Below are 25,564 nucleotides of genomic sequence, written 5' to 3'. Positions count from 1 at the left end.
GCAAACAGACACATTCAAATGTATCTTTAACTCGGGTGGGCGGTTAGCTTTTGTACAGGCCACTGTGGTTTAAGATTGAGCTTCTGCGCCAACTCCTCCACACCCCTGAAAGCTTTCTCCCCTGGCATCTGCAGCTTCAAAATGCACATAAACTCATAGCTGGTGTTGAGGGGTGGCATTCATTCTGTTTTTGTGAGTTTTTGTTGTGAAAACATTTTTCAGAGGCAGAGCTGCTCTGGAGGCAGATGGTTGGGTTAACTCTTGTTGTTCAGAGCGAGGGGGGGAAAGCAATGCTTTTGTGGAGTTATATGAGCAGCAAACTTAAATGGCAGTGAAAGAACTTTTGACAGAATATGAATAAAAGTATATTTAGTTTTGTTTTTTTTCATTTATACATGAGCTGTATGCAGTGGTGGTATGAGCATATGAAGTGCAGTCACGTCTTCTTCAGCGCGCATTCAGTAAACTTCACGATGTCATTCGTAGATACACGGTGCACAAAGCCAGCCTCGTCTACTGACGAGTAAAGAACGGAATGTGTGTCCTTGCTCCACATAAGCAAATCTGCAACGGTGTCATTCAGAGAGCTTTGCGTGGCTGTTTTCTCTAATACTTGTGAATAGGTCCAGAGGATGAACTCCGAGGATGTACACGAGTGTAGGATTGTGGAGAAACTTCCTCTCACTACTCCTACTATTTCTCATGTTGCCTAGATACTGTATCGCTCATTTGAACTCGGAGGTTAACTAGCGAACGTGGACAACTGTTTATTTTTCAGCTAGCAGCTTGAGCTTGAAACATGAGCTCACCTCTTGCCTTTTCATCGGGACTTTGGCATCTTCGATTTAATTTGAACCAAACAAATTCCAATGTCTGCCCCCAGAGCACTTCAGCCTCCGAGAAATAAAACAGTCAAGGCGTTCAAGAATGTATTCTTTCTCCAAAGCATAAGCATTGTACTGACTTCATAAGGTAAAGGTGACCACAACTCCCCCCCCCCTCCCCCTTGCTTCCTGTAGTGAAATATGTTCTGAAACAGCAACAAACTAAAAAAGTCCAGTATGAATGATATGGTGGGCTGTGGATCAGCATCTGGGCCAATCCTGCCAAACAGAAATGTGGCAGAATGTGCAGGCTGGCACAGACCTGCATCTCCCATGGCCAGGCTGTCAGGAAGATGAAAATATGCCTGGCTTCATTTAGTGCTGTGGGGATCCTGTGGAGAAAAGGGGCAGGTAGAGTTAATGGACTACTCGAGGACACAGTGGGGATGTCGACTCAGCAACGCCGCCGGCTGTCTCTTCCGGACGCGCCATTTTTATGACAATCTCTCCGAGGCCACAGCGGGCATAAGGGAGGGCCCCGGGAGTCATCACCTCCATGCCCCGATTTCTGCAGGATTTACTGTAAACAAAATCAATTTTCAGGGAATTTCAGATTATTGTAGAAGCAGCTGTGTTGTCGTAAATCATGGGGGCTGCTCTTTTGTACACTGCAAAAAAACAACATTTAGTCCAGGATAAAAATACACTCATGACATTGTCTCAGTATGTGTCTTTCTCGTTTTCGGACTCAATCCTCACCAAAACGACTCGTCAAGGTGAAGTTATTGCAGTCCGAGCACGTGAATGTAGGTCTCACCTGCATACACGCATGTGTTTGCATGCTCATTCATGTAATCACACGTTTCTGCCGTGAACCCAGAACCAGATCTATCATGAGCTGTCAGTCTCGCAGAGCAATAAGAGAGATCCAGCAGCTGCGCTGATTGACAGAGAGGAAATTGAAGTGTCACATGAAACATGTTAACCATATTTTGGGTGTTGTCACCCACTGGCACGTCGCTTCACTCAAGCAACCAGCGTGGGGAAAAACAACAGGAGGAATAATTCAAGGGGAGGAAAAACTGAAATAATAGGGATTGTTTCCTCAATTATTGAGCATCTTAACCGCATGGTAAGACATCGCTGTTTAAGACCGGCACTGTAGCTTTGGGCGTATTGTCTGACGGTAATCTTTGACAGCGTTGTCAATGTCAGACCCGCGACGTGAGACGTCTGAGAAAGAGAAAAAAAAAAGGCTTTGCAAATAAGAAGAGAAAAAAATCTGTGAAGGGTTATGCATTCTCTTCAGGATGACAGCTCACAGTACAACACATTGAAGACGTGGCTTTATGTCATCTGAAAGAGACGATCCGTTCTCACACCGCGGCAAAGCCATGTGTAATGCCTCGGTGCATCACCACCCACTGCACATCATTAGCATGGCAGTTAAAATGTATAGGAGGCAGCTGTCCACCGCTGTCGTCAAGTTCACCCAGTTCTGGTCCGAGTGGGTGCTTAAAGCCCGTCCGAATTAAATTGCACCTCGCATTGTTAATGGCTTATTTTGGATCTGCGCAAAAACATCTGGACTGTTGTGCTGTGACAATGGAAGATAATGGACACTGTGTTTGCTTGAGACTTGGCAGGGGAAACTGTCTGTTAAATGACTGCCGTGAAAGCCCGGGTGCGAAAACACGCCTTTTAAGCACACATGCCAACTGTGGGCAGGCGATAATGGGATGGAATCTCAGCAGCTAAAGGTCACCCATGTGTTATGTGTCTTTAACTCTGCTGCTGGTGGAGAATATCTCCCAACCCTGCTCACTTAAAATTGCACAAATAACCTAATACAAAAACATATTCTTGACTCTTAAAAACACTTTTCTAAAATGTTTTTTTATGAAGATCAAGACCACATAACCTCTACATCCTCTAACTTATTTACTAAATATAATTCACCTCAACACCAGTAGGAATAGACGAGCACAAAAGCTATTGTAAGGTTACCTCAAGTAATTTTTGGAGTATCTGGGCTGGAGTCGCTCATTTGAAGACACTGTGTCAAGTGGTAAAATTGAAAACAGTTGTTGATCAGGAGCCAGAAAGCTGCTTCTAAATACAATTATGCTGCTCTACAGAGCCAGAGCCATCATTACACAGTTATGCAAAACAAAAAACATTGTGCTTTGTTGTAATTGTGGTGTTTGTCACTCTGCTTCCAGAGCTTTAAACAAATAAAATACGTGAGCAAAACAACTACACTGTGCAGCAGCGTTCGACAGCCTACGCTGAATAAAACATGTATCTGCCTGTTGGTGCTCTCCCTCCCCACCTTTTAGCACTGCTGCTGGCTTTACATTCAGGAAATACAATGCCAAGTCTCGCCATTTCTAGCTCGGACTAGCCGAGAGCAATTTGGACAGAATTCAACGTTTACACATGCAGACCTGTGACCGCAAAGCATTTAGCATGTGATGAGAAAAGTTATGCCTTTCACTGAAAAGGAGTCTGAAGCCAAGTGCTGAATCAGTTTCACATCCAGGGAACCTTAACGTGCACTTGAAGAGGAAACAACTGGTCACAAAAAGAATACTTCATAGGGCTGCAGGATTGTGGCTAAAATGATGATCACAACAAAATATAATGATTGCACTTTAAATAAACAGCGAATTGCTTTCACTTACATGCTAATGTAAGTCTTTGCTTCAAAATAAGACTTTTTCTTCACCTGAATTTTGGTGGATTTTTGTTTTGCGCGTCAGTGTAGGAAGAGCTTGATGTGGTTTGCAGCAGTAACGCAAATTTTAATCGCAAGTATCTCAGTTGATCACGCTCATTTAATTGTGGGAAGCCCAAATCGTGATCGGGATTAATATTCGAATAACTGTGGAGCACATTTGATTCATTGAACAATGAATCGGTTATTGTTGATGGACTGAAAAATGGTTTCAGCTCGAAAGATGATCACAAACCCTTATCATTGTATTGATGGGAATGCATCATACCATCACATATGATTCGTGGTATTTTATTTTAATGTTAATAATATGTTCATGACATTGAGATAGTTGTTTTTTTCTTTGCATTTTGTTGGTTGTTTCATTTTGTAATAGAACAATGTTTACGTTCATTTTGTCAGATTTTCACTATTAGTTTATTGTAGCTAAAACAATTCCCGATAGAAAAAATTGCAATATCATTAGCAAATTTGAAATTCTTCTTTCACTTTGTTTATTGTGAGTTTTGTGTCTTTTTTTCGGCAAATGAATTACAGTTAAATTATCAGTGTAGAAAGGTGGAGAGAGTCTGTAACCATAATTGTATAAAAGTGTGATTTTAAGAAGAGCTGGATTATTTACACGTAATCAAGGTTATCATTAATACCGATATATGTCTCAACACCCCTAAATCCAGCGTATGATATCATGTCCACCCTCACTAAGATCCTGTGTTGTTGACACAGGTGGTGTTTTTAACCATTACAATCTACTAAATAAAGGCTTTTTATATACATTTTCTTCTTGCTCAGCCCTGATGTGTTTGAAACTCCTGATCCAAACAATCTACTGTATGTACTCTACTGTGTACTGCGTTGAGTTGTAGATATGGTCAGAGTTCAGCCAATTCAATGCAGCTTTTGTTTCCCCATTATAGAAACAATAAATAGCTTGTTAACAGTTCTACCGGTTGCTGCACTTTGGTAACTGCAACAAGACTCCGCACCTCCTGCTGCCCTTCGCTCCTGAGCCTGGTCCCAGCAGATGTCTTACAGTGCTTTGCTCAGAGGAGAGAGAACCAGACATGCACATCTCATTAATTATGTCTCAGTTGAAATATCAGTCCAGAGCTCCCAGCCATTTGACTAAGGCAGAGGTAATGAAACCCCGCGCAATGAAGCTAAACAAGACAGCATATGGGGATGGAGGGCGGGGGTTGCCAGGTTGGGGCAGAGCTAAATCTGAAGCTACAGCCGGAGCTGAGGTTAAATCAATTTGAGGCTAAAGTTTGTGGCTGTAGGGCCGGGTGGGTTAGGCTATAGGGTTTTCAAAGGAAAACACCGTGGCTTTGGTTTCCAAAATCCTATAAGACACTCCGATTTAGAAAGTCCTCGCCCCAACTCAGGCAGAGAAAGGAAGTCTGGTGCTGCTTGAAATCGGCTGAATAGTTGGAAACAACAAACCAGAGATCTGCTCCCCCAATGCAGACAGCCGTATCATATCAGCATGTACAGTATTTAAAGCACCGGAGAGAAAGCTTCATCAATAAATGGTTCCTAAAAGTAAAGCATTGAGAAGGTCACGGTCAATTAGATGGATAAAGTAACAGCGATGACATTCACGTTGTCCCAAAAGATGAGGATTCGACCACCCGAGGGACCGAAGGACAGATAGACTAGAGACTCATCCTCAGGAAGTCAGTGACCGATGCCAGCAGAGACAAACAATATTATTGCCTTTGTGCAAATTGAAGAAACATAACCATAAATTTGCAAGCGGCAGATCAATACAGCTCAGAGGCGGCCAAGTCCTGAGAAACGTATCCAGGGGAAAGCATTCGATAACTCCGATCAGAGACGGACCGGTAGCCTGCTATTAATCTTCCATTACCGGCCACAGGTCAGTGGCCACTGTGAACGAGCTCGAGACGTTCAGTGACAGATTCGGCCATTAAAGCTTGCGCTGATGTGTACACCTGGCAATCGAACAGATTTCTCCTCGTGTTATTGGTGCAATCAGGACCATTCATCAGATGTGGTCCATTAGAGTGGTCACGTTACAAAGGGCGGCACCGCAGCCCTCTCCTTTCACCGACATGACTCTATATACTGTATCACCGGCCGACGGGTCTTCAGTGTTTCATCTCGTATTGCTTACATGACAGATCATTGATCGTGCGAGTTGGATTTCCAATATAGAAAGATCAAGGGCTCATTTTTTTAGAGTCTGCAGTTTTTTTTTAATGCATCTGTAATAATAAAGTATTGTAACCTAAAACAATGCTTAGTTCGGTACAGAAGAAGAGTTTCTTTGTTTCATTTGAATGACAAGGACAGGCCTGTGCCTACGCTTAAAAGTAATGTTCCCATCATGCACAGCAGCATCTCTGGAGACTTCCCTTAAATATGGGACTACTCAGTCATGACGAGAGGAACCCATGTCAGAATGAAATGGGTCATACGATACTTTGATACTACTGATTGCCAGGGGCGTTATTTGTGTTATGTGGAGAGAACAGTAGGTAGATTGGAACTTAATAATACTTCTACAGTGGAGACGGAGCCAGAGTGGAAAGTGGTCTACAGCAGCAAATGGGAAGTACTTTGCTGTGTAGCGAGTGTGCTTTTTGTGGTGGCCCGCAAAAGCTTCAATGTGATCATATAATGCAATGGTCCTCATACAACGGTTCGTATGATTTCTTATGAAAGGTCACTCATTGTTTGTGGGTTTTCCTACGAAAGCCAGCAACACGTGTCAATTTACGCTTGCTGCATGCATACAGGCTTTTCAAAATAAACTTCCGCCTTCACAAGAGAATCAGGAAGTTGTGTTTTGGCAACAAAACTACTTATTTAGGTTCAGGAAAAGATCGTTGTTTGGGTTCAAATAACTTCAGAGGTTCCATTACTGACATACGCAAGTCACGTGACAGCAACATCAGCGTTGACGTCTAGTTTCACATGGGGATCGAACAGCGGTCTCCTGGCTGAAAGATTGCCATTTGTTGGAAAAAAATGCCATTTCAAACAACATTATAATATAAATGGAAAGCTATACAAAGTTGAGATAATATCGAGGGTCATAGAAGAGGATGTGAAAGATTTAGATGCTTAAGTGAACCCCAGACCTTCATTTCTGCATCCTGTGAATCGAAAAGAAAGGGAAAACAGATTTGGAAATCTGCAGAAGGCCCTTCGCTGCTGCTAACTGGGTATGAGGTTATGAGAAAAACAACACAGGAGTAACTGTGAGGGAAGAGGCTTTAAACGATTTCCTTGTGATGAATGGAAGGGGGCTCCTGTAGTTGGGTTCTTCCCTCTCAGCAGGGGTCGCAATTATCTCTCACTTGGCGACCTCAGGAGCTCAGTTGGGGTAATGTACTTCTGACAGAGACCTAGATCTATGACACAGAAAGTGCAATTTGTCCTCCAGCGCTGTGGATTCCCCGGGCTCAAAGGCAACGTGTAAGGGAGTAAAAGGAGCGATAAGTCAAGTGTTTGGAGGGATGTCACTTTACATGAGGGTTAGATACATAAATTAGTGAGCCCCGATATTTGGCTTTGGTTACACGTCACATATTGATTGGTGATGTGATCCCGGAGCCTCCTTCATGACCGGAGCGCAGCTGAACCAGTCGACAAAGTGCTGCAGTTAAATTACATTTTCATATATTCTTGTTCGGTAAATGAAATTTTCTGTTAGCGACCTCGTGTATCTTACAGTTTTGAGTCTTAAGATGTTTTTTCTACCCTGAAAATAAATGCACTTAAACAATAAACATGGCCATGTTCAAGGATGAAAGAAATTACACCAAACATATAAACCTGACAAATGATTAAGATTGTTATTTTTTATTAATTATGTTGCATCCTGAGTCCTCCTCCTTTGTTTCTGTGTCTGAGCAGATGCTCCAGTAAATATAAGGCATGCAGCACGCTCCCCTGTGTTTGTTTTGTTTTGTAAATCAATTCACTTTCCCTCATTGATTCTGAATACAATGCTCCTTGTGCATGCAGCTGTTGTATTTATGTTACAAGGTTACAGGCTCTTTGCTCATGCAGGCCACCTGCTCTGGCATTTTCTCCATCAGCTGTGGAATTGCAGTAATACCGTTATTTCAACCTGCTCCTTTGCCCTCAGCCGTTGTGTATGACTGTCAGTGCGGGACCTCTGAGGCTCACTAGACCCCCAAAAACAGCCGCCCCCGCTTCCCGTCACTGACATGTAATCCGCTCCTACGTGAGTCTCCCTGGGTCCTGTGTTCTTATCAGCTGCTCCAGGATGAGAGGCTGTCAAACGACCACAGAGAAAGAAAAACGTTCCTTCCCCCTACTTCTCATATCAACGCGGCCCATCTTCACACAGAACCGGCCCTGGTCAGACAGCAATTAAAACCTCAGCCCTCCGGTGGAGGAGTCAGTGCGAGTGAAAACCACAGATCTATAAACTTGATTTCTATCCATTCACCTCCTGCAGCCTCCCATCGACACGACCAGCTCGGGAGGCGTCGACTGTGTGGACGGCATGCTCGCTGTAATTACAATCATCTTTTCCAGAGATGCATTACATATGACAGAAAAGAATTGAGCTGTGATACTGGAGTTTTATAAATATCTCTCAGAGACGAAGCCACTGTGCACTGCGAAAAAAATACATCTAGCCTGTTATTGAGTATCAGAATATGGAGTTATTCGTTTAAGATACTTACAGGACCAGGCTGGCGATGGAAACCACAACCCATCAATCTACTAACAATATATGGTCTGCCAAAACTTGGATCTTCATTGTAGTCCAAAAACTATTAAAACACATCAACGAGCCACACGGTTGCATTGGGTAACACGATCCGTCATTACCATGAACACACACACAACTGTAGGTTTTTTAAAGTCGACCTTAAATACACTGAGCTGCTGCTGTAAATACTCACTAGTGCGCCAAATGTGTATTAATCCACAGCTAAAAATAATCCCCAACAAATGCACGATTTACCCTGTTTTAGTCATGTTCTCTAAAGCTTTTAAGGAAAATGCTGAGTCCTTCTTAAAGAGGGAAATGTATATTACATTACATTACAGTCATTTAGCAGACGCTTTTATCCAAAGCGACTTACACATCTATCTACACCGTAGGCACAACTACGGGAGCAATCTTTTTGTGGGGTTAAGTGTCTTGCTCAATGACACATAGACATGCGACTAGCAGAGGCGGAGCCGGGGATTGAACCACCGACCCTCTGATTGAAAGACAGCCCTGCTATCCACTTAGCCACAGTCTTATACATATATATAAGTTGACCAGTTTAAATAGATATACTTGTTCAATAGGAACCAATGAGCGTGAGGCCACAGGCAAGGTAGGGAAGTTGAAATTACTGAGACAGACTGAGATCATTTTTTATTTATTTTTATTTTACTAAGATTCAATTGTAGTGAGGAAAGTATAATGTCAGCATCACCATTCAATAGGTGGTTCACTTTAGAATCAATTTAAAATGACATAATGGTAAATGCTATTTTACAAAATTCAAATCGGTCAAATGTGACATTTATAAAAGTTAGTGTGAATTCAAATAAAGCAGCTGCTTCATCTGATTTTGTTGAATACTGACATTATTTCTAGGTAAGATGTGATAAAAGGAAAACTACACATTCATACTAAATACTGAATAGATAAACTATATTTCCAAAGTCCCTCTATCACAAATTCCTCTTTCTTCCGTATTAAGCAGCAGACAAATAACTAAGAAACTACATCCCCACGACTTTACCCAGATATTTTCCGCTTGCAGAACAGCTGTTGCTTTTAAATAAAAGTGTGCACAATTAAAACTCCCAATGTGTTGCTTTTGTGAGAGCCATGCATTCCTCACAGTATGCCGCAAGGCCTTTTTTTTTTTGTCGGGGATATACAACTAAAAAATAAAAAAATAAGACTCCATAAAAGCTCCAAACATTTTCTGCGGGCTAATGATGGCCGCGGAGCGAGACAGAGATTTAACAAGCAGACAGGCAGTGATCCACTTCCAGGTCAAACTTTAACAAGCGTCTTATTGGGCAAATCCTGGGTCAAACTTTAACAAGGAGCGCTGCCAAATGGCACCGCGAAGGAGCCCATATGGGCCATCGGTTGGAGTGTCGAACAGACAGCAGCAACACAACAGAATGAATTTATTACCAAGGAGAGAGTGGATAATTGCACTTGTTATCTGATATGACCCCATGTTTATGGTTTGCCTATAAGACTTAATGAATGTTTTACAGTCCAATTGCAACAACAGTGACATGTTAAAAGGCTGACAAAAAAAACGATATACATGCTGCATCTGGTCGCTGAGCTCTATTAATGGACGTGAGGTGATGGGATCATTCAGCAAGTGGACCACATAATGGGCTTTAAAGCGTTTCCTACTTTGTTGGCATGGCATTTAATAGCAAAAAGGGCACAAGAAACAGCGGGAGATGTCCCTAAAAACTCTGAACACAATTAAGCTTTAATATCGGGCTCTAAAAAGACACAGAGAAGCAAGCGGCCCAGCAGGACTCATCTCTCGGTGCTTCGCAGGAGAACTCCTCCTGCTCCAAAAACCCAGAAAGTGCACTTAACATATATTTGCTGATATCCACCCCTCGCTCATTAAATATTAATGCTCACCGCCACCAAAGCCTCTGCTTCTTTTTCTGTTCTCAAAAGGTGAGCGCCACACATGAGGTGAGCACGACAGCTCTGCTAAGTCACTTACTGTGATCTCCTTTGAAAAATCATATATATCTTTTTTTTTTTTTACATTTCATGGTTTTATGATGAGGACCCCTAGTTTGGAGGACCCCACTGTCATTTCGCTTTTTTTTTTTTTGTCAAATGACAGATCTCTGCTCTTCTCCGCTAAAAATACACACCTGCAGCAAAAGCTCAGCCGGGGAGGACAAACATCCATTTAACATTAAAGATCAAAATAAGCACTTTAAAGAAAATAAGTGTGAATATCTTTTCTTGGTGTATCTGTGACATCGGTGTTGTTTCCTCGCTACATGTATGCAGACCTTTTCTGGATACAGTCAGCCAAACTGTGCATGAAGCAGTAATGTCAGCGTTTGATCATAGAGTCATGGTCGCACTGATACAGACAGCAGCCTGCTACACAACACAGGAGCCGCACAACAACCCACATTAGCTTTCCTCCCTAAACGCACGTCTTATCCTGCAGCTCCGCATGTTGAACGAACCACCAAGCAAACATTCACCGGGGAAAGGTGCACCGCTAACGTCAATTTGCAGGCTGACGTTAGATAGCTAAATATTCTTCAATTCCACCAACAACACGCTGTAGGTGTAACACCGACACACTGGCATCCCGCCAGCTGCTGTCAATCAAACACAGACACGCCCCTGCCAGCCAGCTCACATGAAAATGGGCATTTCTATTAATAACACATGAAGGGATGACAAATTGTGATTTCAGTTGGATTTTAATGACTACTAATGAAAGAGTGATTAAACGTTTGGGAATGTTTTGTTTTTCTCCCATTACATCAAAATTACACTTAAAATATCTATGACAGAAAAATACTGGATCTGTTTTATTTGTGTATTATTTCTAACAGGATTTTTTTTCCAATGTTCTACATGACACGCAGTGTGTAAATATCCTGTTATCTTTGTTTCTTTCTTCGCTGTGCTATAACGAGATCCTTCGGAGACGAGTGCTGTTTATCTCAGCACATCGTCCCTATTAAAATACGGAATAAAACAATCAAGAACAGACTTTTACTGACAACAGAACAAGTCTAAAATAATAGCTTAGTACCGGGGTATTAAACCAGAGTTTTTACGGAGTCGATGCAGATGACAGGAGCACCGAGGACAGACAACAGAGCTGGGCCTATTCTTTCCTTTCCATCCTCACTACTCGTCGGCCTGTAACATCTGCTGCTCAGTGCAGTCAACTACATCGAAACTGCAAGTGTCTCAGACTGAATTGGAGGCATTTTCTCGCTTCTGAGATAATGCCGGAGGGGCATAAATACGTTTAACCTCGCAACTAAATTTAACGTCTTCGCCCGCACGATTGCTACATTCGGAAGGAGGAAGAAGCCCAGCCCTTGAACTTCGCCCACTGACTACAGAGTGTTTGAAACACTAGTTTGAGGCTTTTGTTGTGAGTATTTGATATCTGATGCCAAACATCAGACTCAAAGGAGACTGTAGACATAATGGGCACATTAATTCTCCAAACATCAGGGGCAGCGAGAGATGGAGAGCCGGCTAAACTGTACAAATTCCCTTAACAACCCTCCCCCCCAAAAAAAAACACTGAGGTTATGATCTTCAACCTTGGCTATTTTTTCCATGTCACAGTGAGGTTTGAGGGGAGCTCTGAATCATAATATTTCACCTAACACAGTATTTGCTGAGAGTGTAGGTGACTTACACCATCTGTTTATAAAGCAACAGGCTCAGGCAGACACTCTGCCAGAAAAAAAAAGGCACAAGGTCCCCGGGCTTATCTTGGTGGAGGTGTGCTGCTGCTCCTCGGCAGCGGCGAGGTGGAACGATAAACATAATTAAATTGAGTTGGATTACACAAAATGGATCGGATCAGTTGGGAAGGCGGAGAAGCTAATCCAGTGCAATCCACTCTATAGAGGTGCCAACCACACAAAACGACATAAATAAAGAGGAGGGAAAGGGAAGCGGTGGCTGTCGCGGGGAGATCAAGGCGGGGGCACGGAGAGGACCCCTCCAAGTAGAAAAACAGCTCCAAAGTCAAATATCAACTCTAAGAGCAAAGTTTAGTGCCGAAAATATGAAACTGGGCTGAAAATGTACTTCTCATTCGCTACTGAATTTCAGATAAAACACTCTAATCATAGAGAATGTTGCTGAATGTGTGAAGAGCGTGAAATGTGTTTTGAAATTGTAGTTATGGGCTTTAGTGTCACAAATATAACAAGCAATGAATTTGCACCAACACTATCGTTAGAGAAGGTGGGAGATCGCACTTGTCTTCCATCGCAGCATTAATTACAGTCAACTAATGGAGGAAGAGTTGTGCCAATCCAAGTAGCTTTTCCCCGGTTTTAATTGAAGACGATGAGGTTTACTGTATGAAAGCAGGGGTCAGCAGTAGCCTGGAAGTTTCTATGTTTTCTTTGAAGTCATCTGAACTTTTTTTATTTATCCCTAAATCATCTGTGACAGCACTCCCATATAGCCACTTTTTTTTTCCCATTTCAACTCCCATTCCATTCCGCTGCTCCATTTTTTGTTCCTCCCCTCAGATTGCATTTTCCCTTTTGTAAGTGACTTTGGTACAATCCCCTAACAAATAACCTTTCCCTGGGGAAAGAGACTCTTACTTTCTCTGCAGCCCTGCCAACCCACTCCTACCCCTCTCCCCTCTCTGTCTTTTCCATCCCCATCTCCCTTTGTCTCTCAGCCTCAGGCACAGTAAACAGATTGATACAGTCTGGGAGTTTGCTTTTGCTTTTCAAACTAATCCAGTGTAATCCCGGTCTGTCTGCGTCCCGCGTTGGGCAGCGCTGCGGAGCAAATTATCTTCCAATAAAATGAGGATTAATGGATCTATAAGTGATGCGGGGAAGGCTATGGCAGAGGATATATTGTTGAGTGGTGATGACATGGGCTCCTCTCAATAGCCTTCCTGTCACCAAATTAATGAAACGTGCCTAAAGTATAAAAAAAATATAAGTAGTGGAAAGATGGCATTTAACGTAAATTTGTAGTGTTAACGCCAATCTCGAGACTTACAAACCAGAACCAAAACCTTGTCTGGTTATAGAGATGTTAACAAAAATTGCAATTTTTTATTATTATTGTGTGGCTGCTTGGGTTTTGACTACATGTAACAATTGAGAAAGAAGTATCGAAAAAGTCTGTGTTGTATTAGCACATGTATCAAAAACAATAAACCCAGCCGTGCTGAAGACCCAGCAGCACACATCTCTGAATGATCACCTTGCCAGGGATGCGGAATATGAGCTTTCAGCATACACCGGCCTAAACAGGTGCAGTTTCCATTATTTGGCTTGCCGCTTTAATTGAGAGCCTGTCCAAGACAAGGCTCAAGGCAGGCCCTGAGCAATGTATGGATGCTTGTGGGGGAGGACAATGCACATTTGTGGGATTTGAAATGTGAATGCAGCATTGGAATTTGACAGCCTCAACATTAAATCAACAAGTCGAGCCCAGGGCAAGCTTTGTGCCAGGTGGAGGTGCAAGAAAGGCGCTAAGAACCAACAGATGGAGAGGAGTGAACGCAATTAATGACTTCTGGTTTTGTGGTGTGACTTTTTGGCCAGGGTTTCAGCAGAAAGCAGTGTGGGAATGTTATTGATGTAAAACTACCGTTAGAAACCGTCTCAAGATGCTCTGGTTTTCACTGTGAAGCATCGGTCAGTATGATATCGGGACTATGGAAAAATCTCTAAAACAGTATCTCGGTTTGAGAAATTACAACCATGTTTTTTTGTTCTAGAATCATTATTTTTGTTTAACATAATATGCTCTACTTGTTGTTCGATATTGCAGACAGTTTTTGGTTGTTTTCTTTATTTCAGACCATTTCCTATTCACCCATTCACACTGCGAGCGACAAAAGCAACAAAACTACCATGCATGGCCAGCTACATTGTGGTCGACGATAACTGCATATGGCTTTCTCCCAGCACTGCTGTAATATATTTGATTATTTCTCATTGGGAACTACTGTCTGTTTGTTTGCATGCAGAGGAACACGAATGACTCATGTTAATATTCCAGGTTTGACATTTTAACTCCACTAAAGGCTATCGAGTGCTGTATCTGAGTGGGGGAAAGAGCTAAATCACAGCAACATTATTGCTGTAACGAGTCAGAACATGCGTCTCGCATTAGCAGTGGAATCAATAAAGGCACGTGACCCGTCGCGTCTGTTAACGAGATGCTGTTAGGTTTGATAACGGGGATCTGCCCGTGTTAGTCCTGGCCTACATTCCGCCCCTGGATTCCAGTGGGAGCTGCAGCAAAGCAGAGACAGAGGTCTGCAAACACACACACAGCGCCACCCGGCAGCCGACCACTGCTCGTCTGAATGCAAAGCGGGTTCGCTGGAGCTCCCCCCCATCTGCCCTCTTACAGTTCACTTGCAAGTTCATTACATCTGCGGGTCAAATAACCAGTCGGCTCTCGGCCTCTGACGGGTTCGGGGCAGCGGCTGCGCCTCCACCTCACTGCGCGGCTCAGCATGTCGGCCGGCCGCAGATCCACAGATCATTATCGCTATCAAGCACTGTTTCCCCAACAAAACGATATCACTGCCTTTGATCCTGCACCAAAGCTTATTCCTGTTCACTTCTGGGCATTCTTACCCAGGAACTTCTCCCACTCGGGGCAAAACTGAAGCACGGCTAAAAATACCCCTCTGTTTTGTTGATGAGATGGAAATATATGAATTAGCAATCGGGCATCATGTCTGAAATGAGGATACTTTCCCCCACCTGCTCAGTCTGTGCAGATAATGTATGTTTTGTTGTTGTTGTTGTTGTTGTTAATCTTTTTCTTTGCGGGGTAAGGTAGCCGAGGACGCTAATTCAATGCAAACATTGTGCCGGGCTCCTGCTGTGGAATATCCAATTAAAAAGCACTAGATACATAGAGTGTCTGTGCAGCACTGAGGTTACAACGTTCAAACTGGGCCAGAGGTCCTGAAAGATTCAGAGTGGGCTGCACACTGCTCTGCATCCACACACTGAACAAACAGAATACATCTGGTGCAGGCTGGAACTTTACTTTTTAACGTGCTATTGTTTACACAACTTCACCCACAATGTTAAGCAATGGATTACATTCTGATGATAAGTCATTAACATGTGATAATCTGAAAAATCTGATTAATGGCTTTTTACATTCTGTCTGAATGATGTGGGAGTGAAACTAAGAGAAACTAATCATAATAATTAAATCATAAGATGAAATGTAATTAATTATCTTGCTTCTTGACACACTCAAACACAAAGTAGCATAGTTCTACACAACAGCGTTGCGCACAACAGCGTTGCGCACAACAGCGCCACATAGGCCTACAACATCACGTACATCAGCGTTAAGTATAACAGTGTTAAGTACAACAGCATTAAATATGACAGCGTTACATAAAAAGCATTGACTCAACGTTACTTTTAGTTTCACACAGGACACAACAGTGAAAGTCCTTGTTTTTGTCACAGTTCAGTTTCCACTCTATCTCTCGCTCACCTAATCAGCTCATTCAGGGCACCTGTTAGTCACACCCACCTCATCAGCTCAATCACTCTCACCTGCCCACTTTGCGGCACCTACTATTTACACACCAGTCTCACACACACTCACTGCCAGATCGTTCTCCGCATTATGCCAGACTTTCCCGCGGTTACCCTCCGACTGTTTTCCTGTTGCCAACCCTGCCTGTTTGGACATCTCCGCCTTGCCTCTGCCCCGGTAAATCGGCATCGCCTTCTGTCCACGAGAATAGCCTCTGGTTTCTGTCTGCCTTCTCCCTTCTCCCCTGATGGCTTGGCCTTCCACCGAGTGGATTTCTTCACGTGAGCTGATCCGAGACTGTTTGCCTGTTGTCTCTTCTGCCTAGAATAAAGCTTCGTTCATCAATTCCGTGTGTCCGTCGTACTGCTTCTGGGTCCTTACCACACCCGTTAGTTTTGTTTGTTTCCTAATGCTTCACGTTAACGTTTCCTTCTATGTAACATAGAACTAATTTAGATATGTTTTACAATATTTCAGATATCTTTGGGATTGGTTTTTGATTAAGTCTTCATTGTATACTTCTTAAATGTGTGAATTGTTGAAAACGAACTTGTTTGAATGTATTTAAACTAATTTGAACACAACCAACAAAGCCTAATCCTAACATATGTTGTAGTAAAACTGTAGTATTGCTTCCGCTGCCTCACGTAAGTTACAAGCTAATGTAAGGCTGTTGAATCTGACAAAGTCAGCAAATGTCTTAGTTTTATGCACAACTCTTCCACACATTCCACTCTTTGGTATTGGAACTTTCAGTAGTTTCATCCATTTTGCATTAGCGAAGACAACAACGGAAGCATCAGGGCTTAGGGTGACCAGGACGGTAATGGGTCAGATTGATTTTTGTTTTGTTATTCCAAAACTAGAATGGTAATTTGAATTTTAAATAAACTAACCGCACAAAAGTTTTTTTTCTGTGAAAGTACTTTTCCCAAGGTCAAGAATGAATTTAAAATAAGACTAAAAACAAATTTCTGAAATGAGTGTTATTTGCAGCCCTTGTACCCCCACGTGCTGTAGCAACCGATATAATGTACATAACGGATGCACTTCATGCCAGCCGACTTGTCTTCATACCTAGAAGCCCTTCATTAGTATGCTGTTGAGGATTTTTCCTTCCATGTAGGCTGCTGGTCCTGCTCGTCTCTTATTTTGGCTTAAGATATTTCTCCAGCTCCCAGTGTCTTCTGCCGACTGTATGAGGCTTGTCACAGGGGCAGAGATATGGTCCTTGAGGGATAGGAGCCCGAATTTATCAAAGCAGCCCCCCCCCCCCCCCGAGCTTCGAAAACAATGCTCCCCTAATTTCTCCTGAATGGAATTCTCTGCAGACCTGGAGTAATCTCGTATTCGCCGTCTGCACACAGTAACTCTAGTTACTCTAGCGCTGTTCCCTGCATCCCCTGCCAATTGCATAATCAAGTCCAGAACTCATCAGCAAGATGGCAGAAGAAGTGCTCTATTAAGCTGCATCGTGTCCCATCTGTTGTGTAAGAGAGAGATAACAGTATTTAATGTTTTGGAGTTGTGGCAGACTGTTTCGGCCAAATTTTCTGCACCACAGAGTTCTGCTTACTTCATAAAATGTCACGGATTACTTCTGTGTCCAACTGCAATTTTTTGCCCCCACCAGAAATATCACAAACTTAACTTTATTGGAAGGTTCATACCAAGAACTTGCGTTAGTTGAATCTATTGGAATTGAAACACGGGGGGAAACATTTAGTCCTATATTCTTGTATTTGCTTCTCCGGCCTTATGTTCAAAGTATTCCATCAATTTTATTACATTTTGAATTGGAATAGCAAATATTTGCAATAACTCTACATACCTATTGCAGTGTGGATAAAGAACTTTAGCAGAGTTGCTGTCAAGAAAGTGGTTGGTGGGAAGGAAACTTTGCATAACGTATTCAGTGCTCCGGTCTTTTTCTCATTGAGGCGAATGTGTTCTTAGAAGATGAGGGAAAAAAAGACTAACCCAGATTTGAGTAACGAAACCAGCTGATAAGAAAAAGTGCTGAGTAAAGCACAGCATTATCTTCCTCATGGACTGGAATGGATTTACCTTACTGTATGTGGATCGGCTCACTGCAAGATGCATTAACCTACGGTCCGTTCTCTCAAAAAAAGACTTCAATCTGCACCTGATATCATCGAGGCCATTACCTCCATTACTCCAACACACTGAAAGAGTGAAGAATCATTTCATTTTACACATCACTACATTCAAATATGGGCCTACTGTATGATGGTTGGCTCTTACTTGTTTAATTCTAATACTACAGTAGATGATGTGTCACTTTATAGTTATGATATAGGCCATCTGAGGAAAGAGCAGGAGTGTAATGTCAGGAACTCCCAACAATTTCAAAATGTAATTAATTTGACCTCAAAACCCAAACAAATATGATTAAATCTGACAATAGAGTGGAACGTTTTTGCATCTGTGATGAGATGAAATGATTCAGTTATTCATTCAATTAATCAATTAGTCGATCGGCAGAAGATTAATCAACGATTTTCCTAATCGATTAGCCTGATGTTTAGCTTATTTCTTAAGCAAAGATGCGAAATATATTATATATTATATATAATATAAGTGCAAGCTTAACAATTGTGAGGATTTGCTTCTTTATTCATACAATTGTAAACTAATTATTGTAAACTGAATGTCTTTGAACTGGTCGGATGACTAGAAAGGCGCTTTATAAATGCAAGTCTATGTTTCACTCTGTCCTAGACTTCATGGTTAACCAATCAATTGATCAAAGTAATCAGCAGATTAAACAATGATGAAAACAATCAACTGTGTATTGGTATTGCAGGTTCAGAAGGTGACGGAATATCCAGATTCTGTTTGTCACCAAACTAAACTCCAGAAAGTAAACACCATTCAAATTAAACCATGCCTCACTTTGCAGGGGCCCCTTTGGAACCATTTTAAGGAACCCTTGAGGAGCCAAGTTTGGAAGGCATGGGCCAGAAGGGACATGGCTGTCTGAGTAAAAGAAAACAGTTCGTTGCTGGAGCTGCATCTGGGGGGTCAATAGAATTAGTTACAGTGCAGCAGGACTGTTTACAGACTAGTGCTCCTTCTCTGCTCCCCCTAAAGCAAACAACAGTGTGCCAGACTCTAGACAAAGCCCACGAGTGGTACTTAAGGATGCACTTGGATGCTATAACAGTGTACTTCCCCACATGAGGGGATCCACGGGGCTGCGTCTGAAGAAGTGCAAAAATTCTGACGGCTTCAAAGCAGAGGGCCGTGCAACGGATTAATTAAAGCGTCTACGAGTGCTGCTGCCGCTGCTGCTCCATCCGTTCAAAATTCCATTTCAGTCACGTCCACTTCTTCAAAGGAGGAAACACATGTACATTTGAATAAGAGTGTGATTATCCCCCCCCCCCCACCCCCCCCCACCCCCCCCCCACCCGCTTGCGCCACAGCTTACACATGTCTGCACGGGATAGAGAGGACTGCAAACTGGGATGTTAGGTGGTTTTAGTGTTCCACTGCCACTTCCATCCCTAGACTGTTGGCTGTGATTTCATAATAGGTGAAAAATCTGTGCAAATATAAACTTTGCCATCAGTTACTAAAAATGTTCAGCATCATGCCGGATTAAAACCAGCAACAAAAGCCTCATTTGGAGGTAAAGGTTTCCTCTTTCATGGTCTCATCTCCCAAACTTGTCCACTTGAAACAAATAGTTTGTTAATCTCTGGGCTGTTCCTACTTCAGTCACACCTGCTTGTTTTTTTTTTGCTACTGATTTCTACACCACACCGGGCTGGCTATGACACGCTTGCTGCATAACAACTTGGCAAAGCAGCCATGCTGTTAAAAGGACCTCGCTATTTTGGTGTGACCAAACAGGAAATTGTAAGTCGACCCAAAAACCTCTTATTTATAACTTGAAGTAGGCGGGCTGGTGGAGTCATAGCCTGCAGCCCAACACCAAGCGTTAAACATGAACCGTGTGTGATGGACTCAAACTGTTTTCACGCAGCTAAACTGTTTATTTCAGTTGTTAAACACCGACATTTACCTTGATCCAGTAGCCGCAGGGAGTGCTGAAAAGACGGATCCAGCGTGTCCTTCTCTGCCATAAGCTCCGGCAAGTACTTTTCGTTCTCCATCTCGCGCAGGGCTTCGGGCTCCAAGTAATCGACTCAAATGTGATTCAAGTCAATAATAAAAGCAAAACTTGTTAGACGTCCACACGGCTCCAAGTTAGGGCTCCGCCGGATATTTCTGTAAACTCACGGGGCGATATTGTCATTCGCACTCGCGCTACAAGAGCATTTCTCAGTCCTCGCGGCACACACGTGCGCACAAACAGACACGCAGAATAAATGAATTAAATGTGACCGGGAGGTTTTATCCCAACGAAGTGTTGTTCAGCCAGCAGAGCCCCGATACGCATCACAGCCGGTGTGAGGTTCCCTCTCCTCTCTGGGTGGACAGACTCTCTGAAGCTCACGCTCGCTGCATCCAGTGCTGGAGTGAGGAAGCGGCGGCTATTGGTCGCCGTGCGCGACACGCAGCCCGTGAAAGGGGCGGGCCAACACTACGGAACTGTCCGCGGTGCTGCGGGGATAGTGTCTGCGGTTGATGAGCCAGCATTCAAACTAACGTGTATGTAATGCTAATATTACACGGAATCTCTACGGCTGCGCATCTCATTGGAGCTCCCATGACTTTGTAAAGAAGCAACACAATAAGACAAGAACATATGCTGTTTAACATGATTCACATCATCCACGCAAGGACCAATTACAGGACAGGTGTGATGGTGAGCCAGATTAAAAGAACTGTTGTACATTATGGTAGCTTTTATTATATTTTAGACAAAGACCCAACCAGTACTCCGATACTGGCAAACTACCTGACAGGGGCAGAGCCAGACTTTGTAAACATTCGGGGCTTAGCCCAGACCAAGGGAGGTCCAGGAGCATGCACCCCAGGAAAGATTTTTTAAGACGGCTATGTGAGCTATTTGTCCAAGCAATCTAAAAATGAAATGCCAGAAAATCTGCTCATTTGGGAAAAACATCATGTAGAGTCCACATTCTATTTTGAATGAAATTGTCTTCATTGAACTGTTACTCCTGCATGCCTAAAACGATTTGTAACAGAAGTGTAACATCCACCCTCCAGTTCCCCCTCAGTTGTTAGCCCTGTCAGCACTTTTGCCGTAGTTTGCCCTGTTAGCACCGTTTAAGTATTGAGAAACTTTAACTTGCGTTACATACATATAGGTAGGAATTCGGCGTAAACAGCATCACTAATCATGAAACCTATTAACTTATTAGAGTTCACAAAATGAATGATTAGCTAGAAAATCTACATTTGCAATTTTGGAAGTTAATTACCAAAAACCGACTCACAGGGAATGTTGGGTTTTTTGGGCCCTGGATCAATGTGTCCCCAGGCCAGCTGTCCCAAAATATCTACGCAGATGCATCTAAATAGTGGTACAGTTCACCCGTCGTATTTGAAATAAGCTGGTACAGTAAAGTAACTGGAACATCTCAAGAGGGAACATAATTGCCTCTTTCATTAAAGTAATTGATTAGGACCGCGTGACTCCTTAGGTTCCTTTTCCTTGTTAGGACAACATGTCAATAGTTCTCAGGAAATCCATTCACCTTCTCATAGGTCAAGCAATGCGTTTCTTCAGAGCATGTTTATGAATTAATTAAATTAGACAACCCTGTTGTTGAGAAAACACATGCGCAACAAAAAGCAGGGACAAACTTGGCGAGTCTCCAGTTTTGCAACAGATAACAGACACTGACACTAGTGTCATTAAAAGGCAGATACAAGAGTTTATCCAGACAGCAGATATCCAAAGCTACAGCCGCAAATCTACTTTATCAGACAGCCGAAGCCTTTCAGTTCCTGGAAGCACACAATAAATGCTAAAGTGTCTTTGTGAGGAATTTGGGATGTTTAAAGGCATACAAGCTTCATTTCTGTAAGAAAATGTGGAAAAAAAATAGATAAGGATTCTGTCAATATTTGTGGAGGATGCTGAGGCCGCCTCAGGTGGGCGGCTATCTGTAGGCTGATCAGCAGTGGTTATATAATTGAGATGAACATTTCTATTTCAATAACTTGGAGAAAACGTGACCCAGAGGCTAAAACCGAGATGGGTTTATGTATATTTTTCAACGTTCTATTCTCCGTGAACTTTGGAATGTGCTATTGGCTATTTTGTGGTTTGATTTGTGCTCTAGAATAATCGCCCTCAGCATTAATGATGTTCCATTTTAATGTATGCATACATACATATAAATAGTGTGCATGGAAAAAAATGGGTGGAAATATGCAGACCTTGCTTGTTGAGGTCTGCAGTTTGGGAGGTCTTCGGTAATCTAGATGCAAGGGCAGAATGGAGACGGCGTGTTATTTGTAAAGCTATGAAAATGTTTTTTTTTAATAATTGATACATGATAAGTGATGCACCTGGTAATGTTGTAAGATCCTTCAAATTGCAGCCATGCAGAGAAGACATATTACATGTTACATCTTTATTCATGTAACTTCCTGTCAAATGCATGTTTATCTGAGTGTTTTTTCTTTGTTCCGCAGATTCTTTCCAGACTCTCGTTTATCAGTGATTCACCGCAAAGAGAAACGCATTATGAATCAGCTTACTTTTTAATCTCTCCGCGAGACCATTAAAAAAGCGGCTCAAATGCACTAATCCCCTATTCAGAAGAGCGACTTATTTATAGATATGCTTGCCATCTGTTGTGCCCCGTCATCATAAACAAAACCTCACATTGTCATTGATGTTTGAATCAAAGTCGCATGCCTATACGTCTTCCTCAAGACGTTTGTTTTCAGAGGGAATTCGCTAAGTGATGGCAATACATCAATCGCAGTGAAATCATGGCGTACGGGGCAACATTTTTTATATATAAGTCACAGCCGGCCACAAGGGCAGCAGCACCGGTGTAAACAAAGCCGTGAGAAATGTTCTGTCAGGTGGGTGTAAGGAATGAAGAACAGTGGGCTATTACATTGACAAAGTGTTATTTTGATCATTAGAGAATGGCTGCCCCCTTTCTCGCCCCTCAGCCTGTCCCAGCCCACTAAATATGATGTTGACTTCCACGTAGAACCACACAGCCTGTGCACCGCCCCGGGGTGTCATATATGGTATGTACACCCATGCTATTATGCCTGCACACTTCTGCATTCAGAGTCAATGTTTCTCCCTCTTAACAAGAGGCAGGGATCTACCAAGTCTTCCACGTGACTTGCTGTAAATCCTGACTGATTTCAATGCAAACATTTGTCCTGTCAGCTTCCAGTCTTCGTAAATTCCCTTCTCAGCGAGATCATGCCGTTGGGGTGTTGTCACCTGAGGAGTAGTTAGACCTTCATGTGTCACAGAGAGAACATGAACTGGGATTCCCTTCGCCGTGTTTCTGCTTTGTTTTGGTTAAATGGCGGGATTACAGTGGCAAATCAGGAGCACTTTTAACACCTTAAATAAGTGGATTCCTCCTGTCACCACATTCCGGCGCTAGGAGAGTGGCAACACTGCCTCCTTGTGACCATGTCATAATATTTAAGAAGACAGAAAGCGTTCATGTGAGAAAATAAGGATTTTTTACAAGTAGAATCCTATTGGAAAAGAAGGGGGTTGGAAATAAAACACTGTTGGAGACTGAAAGTTGGCGACCAGTTCATTATCATAAAGCTATGCAGTAAATGGTGGAGTTTGTGTTAAGCTATGCCAGTAAAAGCATCATTGTAGTGATTCAAACGTGTTTTCTTTTCCCGTGTGTCGATCCACGATTGCAGATATTTGGGGAAAATACTTTTAATGGGTCACAACGAAATGAGAACAGTGTTTGAAGAGGTCCACAAATAAAGGAGAACATGTTTTCATGTCATGTCATGTCATTTGTCTTTATTTACCCTCTGTTTAACTCGTGTTTAAAAGCTTTTACAAACCTTGTGCTCGCTATCTGAAAGAAAAATGCCAAAAAGTCCTAATGATGTTAAATTGCATTTTCTCTTGAACTTTGCAAATACTTTCAGTAATCTGCAATACAAGTGGAATGAAACGGTCTCCTCTGTCTTCCAAAGTATTTTTAACAAAGCTTTTCTTTCATGATATTGTTTTCCTCCTCGTGCAGCCTATAACAATGCTGCTTCAGTCACTAAAGGCACCTTATTGTGGCTACTAAATGGAGCGCTCACACCCATTAAACGGCCATTCAACAGAATTATATTGCCAGCACCAATCTATCAGGTACATTGATCACGCATCGTCGGCTGTGAAGTGCAGACTCTGGTCTCCTCTCCTGGAAGTGTTGTGCAAAAGAAACCTAATGAGAAACTGTCAGCAGTGCACAGGTAAACAAATCAATGGCACCCAGCAGTGCTCCCAAGGTCGACCCATGCACACGCACGCACACACACACACACACAGCATCAACCCCCCTAACAAACCTGAGGTTGGAGCCGCAGCCAAAGCTTACCGTGTAAAGGGTGCTGTCAAGATTTGACTTTCAGCAGATAAACAGGGTTTGAATGGGATTACTTTCCATTGCTTTACCTTTTAAAGTAATCATTTTAACATTTTTGGGAAATATGCTTATGTGCTTTCTTGTTGAGAGATAGATGAAAGGATTGATGAAGCTACAGCCGGCTAATGAAACTAAAGCAAGGGGAAAAGAAAGCCTGGCTCCGTCCGCATCAAAATCCACCTACCAGCACCTCTAACCCTCACTTATTAGCTATCTATGTGTAGGACAATTTATTGGGCATTTTTACTCTTCGTTTTAATAGGGATTAAATAAACAAGACATGATAAGTTTCTTCGTGAGCTTTAGCGGAGCTGGTGTTACCTCCACATAGAGCCAGGTTAGTTGTTTTCCCCTGTTTCAATGTTTGTGCCAAGCCGACTGGCTGTTGGCGGTAGCTTCATGCTTATCACTCTCGTGGCTGTTTGCTATCAATTTCATTTAACTCTGGGCAAGAAAGCTAGTAAACGTGTTTCACAAAATGTCGAACATTCCCTTTAAATGTCAGAACATGTCTGTTTTAACCATCTTGTGGTAACATTAATCGGTTTACTAGGTCATATTGTGTGGAACCGCCTTCCTACCCGGACAAATGCATAATGTTAATCATTACATTTTAGGGTTAAGATTTGTTTAAAAAGTTAAGGTTAGGGTAATTGTTAGGATTTGGTTGGTAGTGGTTATGCTGAGGGTAACTGTCCAGGAAATGCATGTAAGTCAATGTGGTGTACCCAAAAGTTATGAAAACACAAATGTGTGCACGCGTGCGTGAGCGCTGTCTTACAACAAAAATAAGTGATATTGCACTGCTCTGGAACAATACATATCATGACATGTAATATAAAAGCACAATAGATAACTGAGTAAATGCTAGGAGATTCAGAAATTTCAGAAATAATACACTGACACGTTCCATTAGGCTTTGCGTTGTGTCAGATTATCACACCGACTGCACAAACGCTGTGTTTTTACCCTTCTCAACGATGTGAACATGACAGGATACCTAATGATAGTCATTTTAGCAAACTGTGCCTGATGTCACCAAGGTTGTACCAGACAGATCCTTTAATTCCTAACAGTGTCTACATCATGAAGACAGTGACTCATTTGCATGTTTTTGTTGGTCTCTAATGAGTAAGAGCTTAATAGAGCAGCCTGAAGTAGCCCACGA

At 42.5% G+C, this 25,564-nt stretch overlaps 1 protein-coding gene across 4 annotated transcripts in view; it reads right to left on the bottom strand.

Moving 5' to 3' along the window:
• Positions 1-20,317, bottom strand: part of khdrbs3 (KH domain containing, RNA binding, signal transduction associated 3) — an 88,849-nt gene extending 68,532 nt beyond the window's left edge. For all 4 annotated transcript variants that reach the window (XR_004212996.1, XM_031853739.1, XM_031853738.1 and 1 more), the window contains exon 1: positions 19,893-20,317. Coding sequence is in view for 3 of the 4 variants with exons in the window: in XM_031853739.1 (XP_031709599.1) it covers positions 19,893-19,983 (91 nt within the window). In the remaining variant the exon portion in view is untranslated. The remainder of the gene's footprint in view (positions 1-19,892) is intronic.
• Positions 20,318-25,564: the final 5,247 nt, after the last annotated feature.

Source organism: Anarrhichthys ocellatus, unplaced genomic scaffold, assembly GCF_004355925.1.
Source record: "Anarrhichthys ocellatus isolate YVR2014 unplaced genomic scaffold, GSC_Weel_1.0 scaffold14, whole genome shotgun sequence".
Classification (NCBI taxonomy): Eukaryota; Metazoa; Chordata; class Actinopteri; order Perciformes; family Anarhichadidae; genus Anarrhichthys; species Anarrhichthys ocellatus.
The sequence above is the reverse complement of the archived record's forward strand: the minus strand, read 5'-3'. Positions and strand labels throughout refer to the sequence as shown.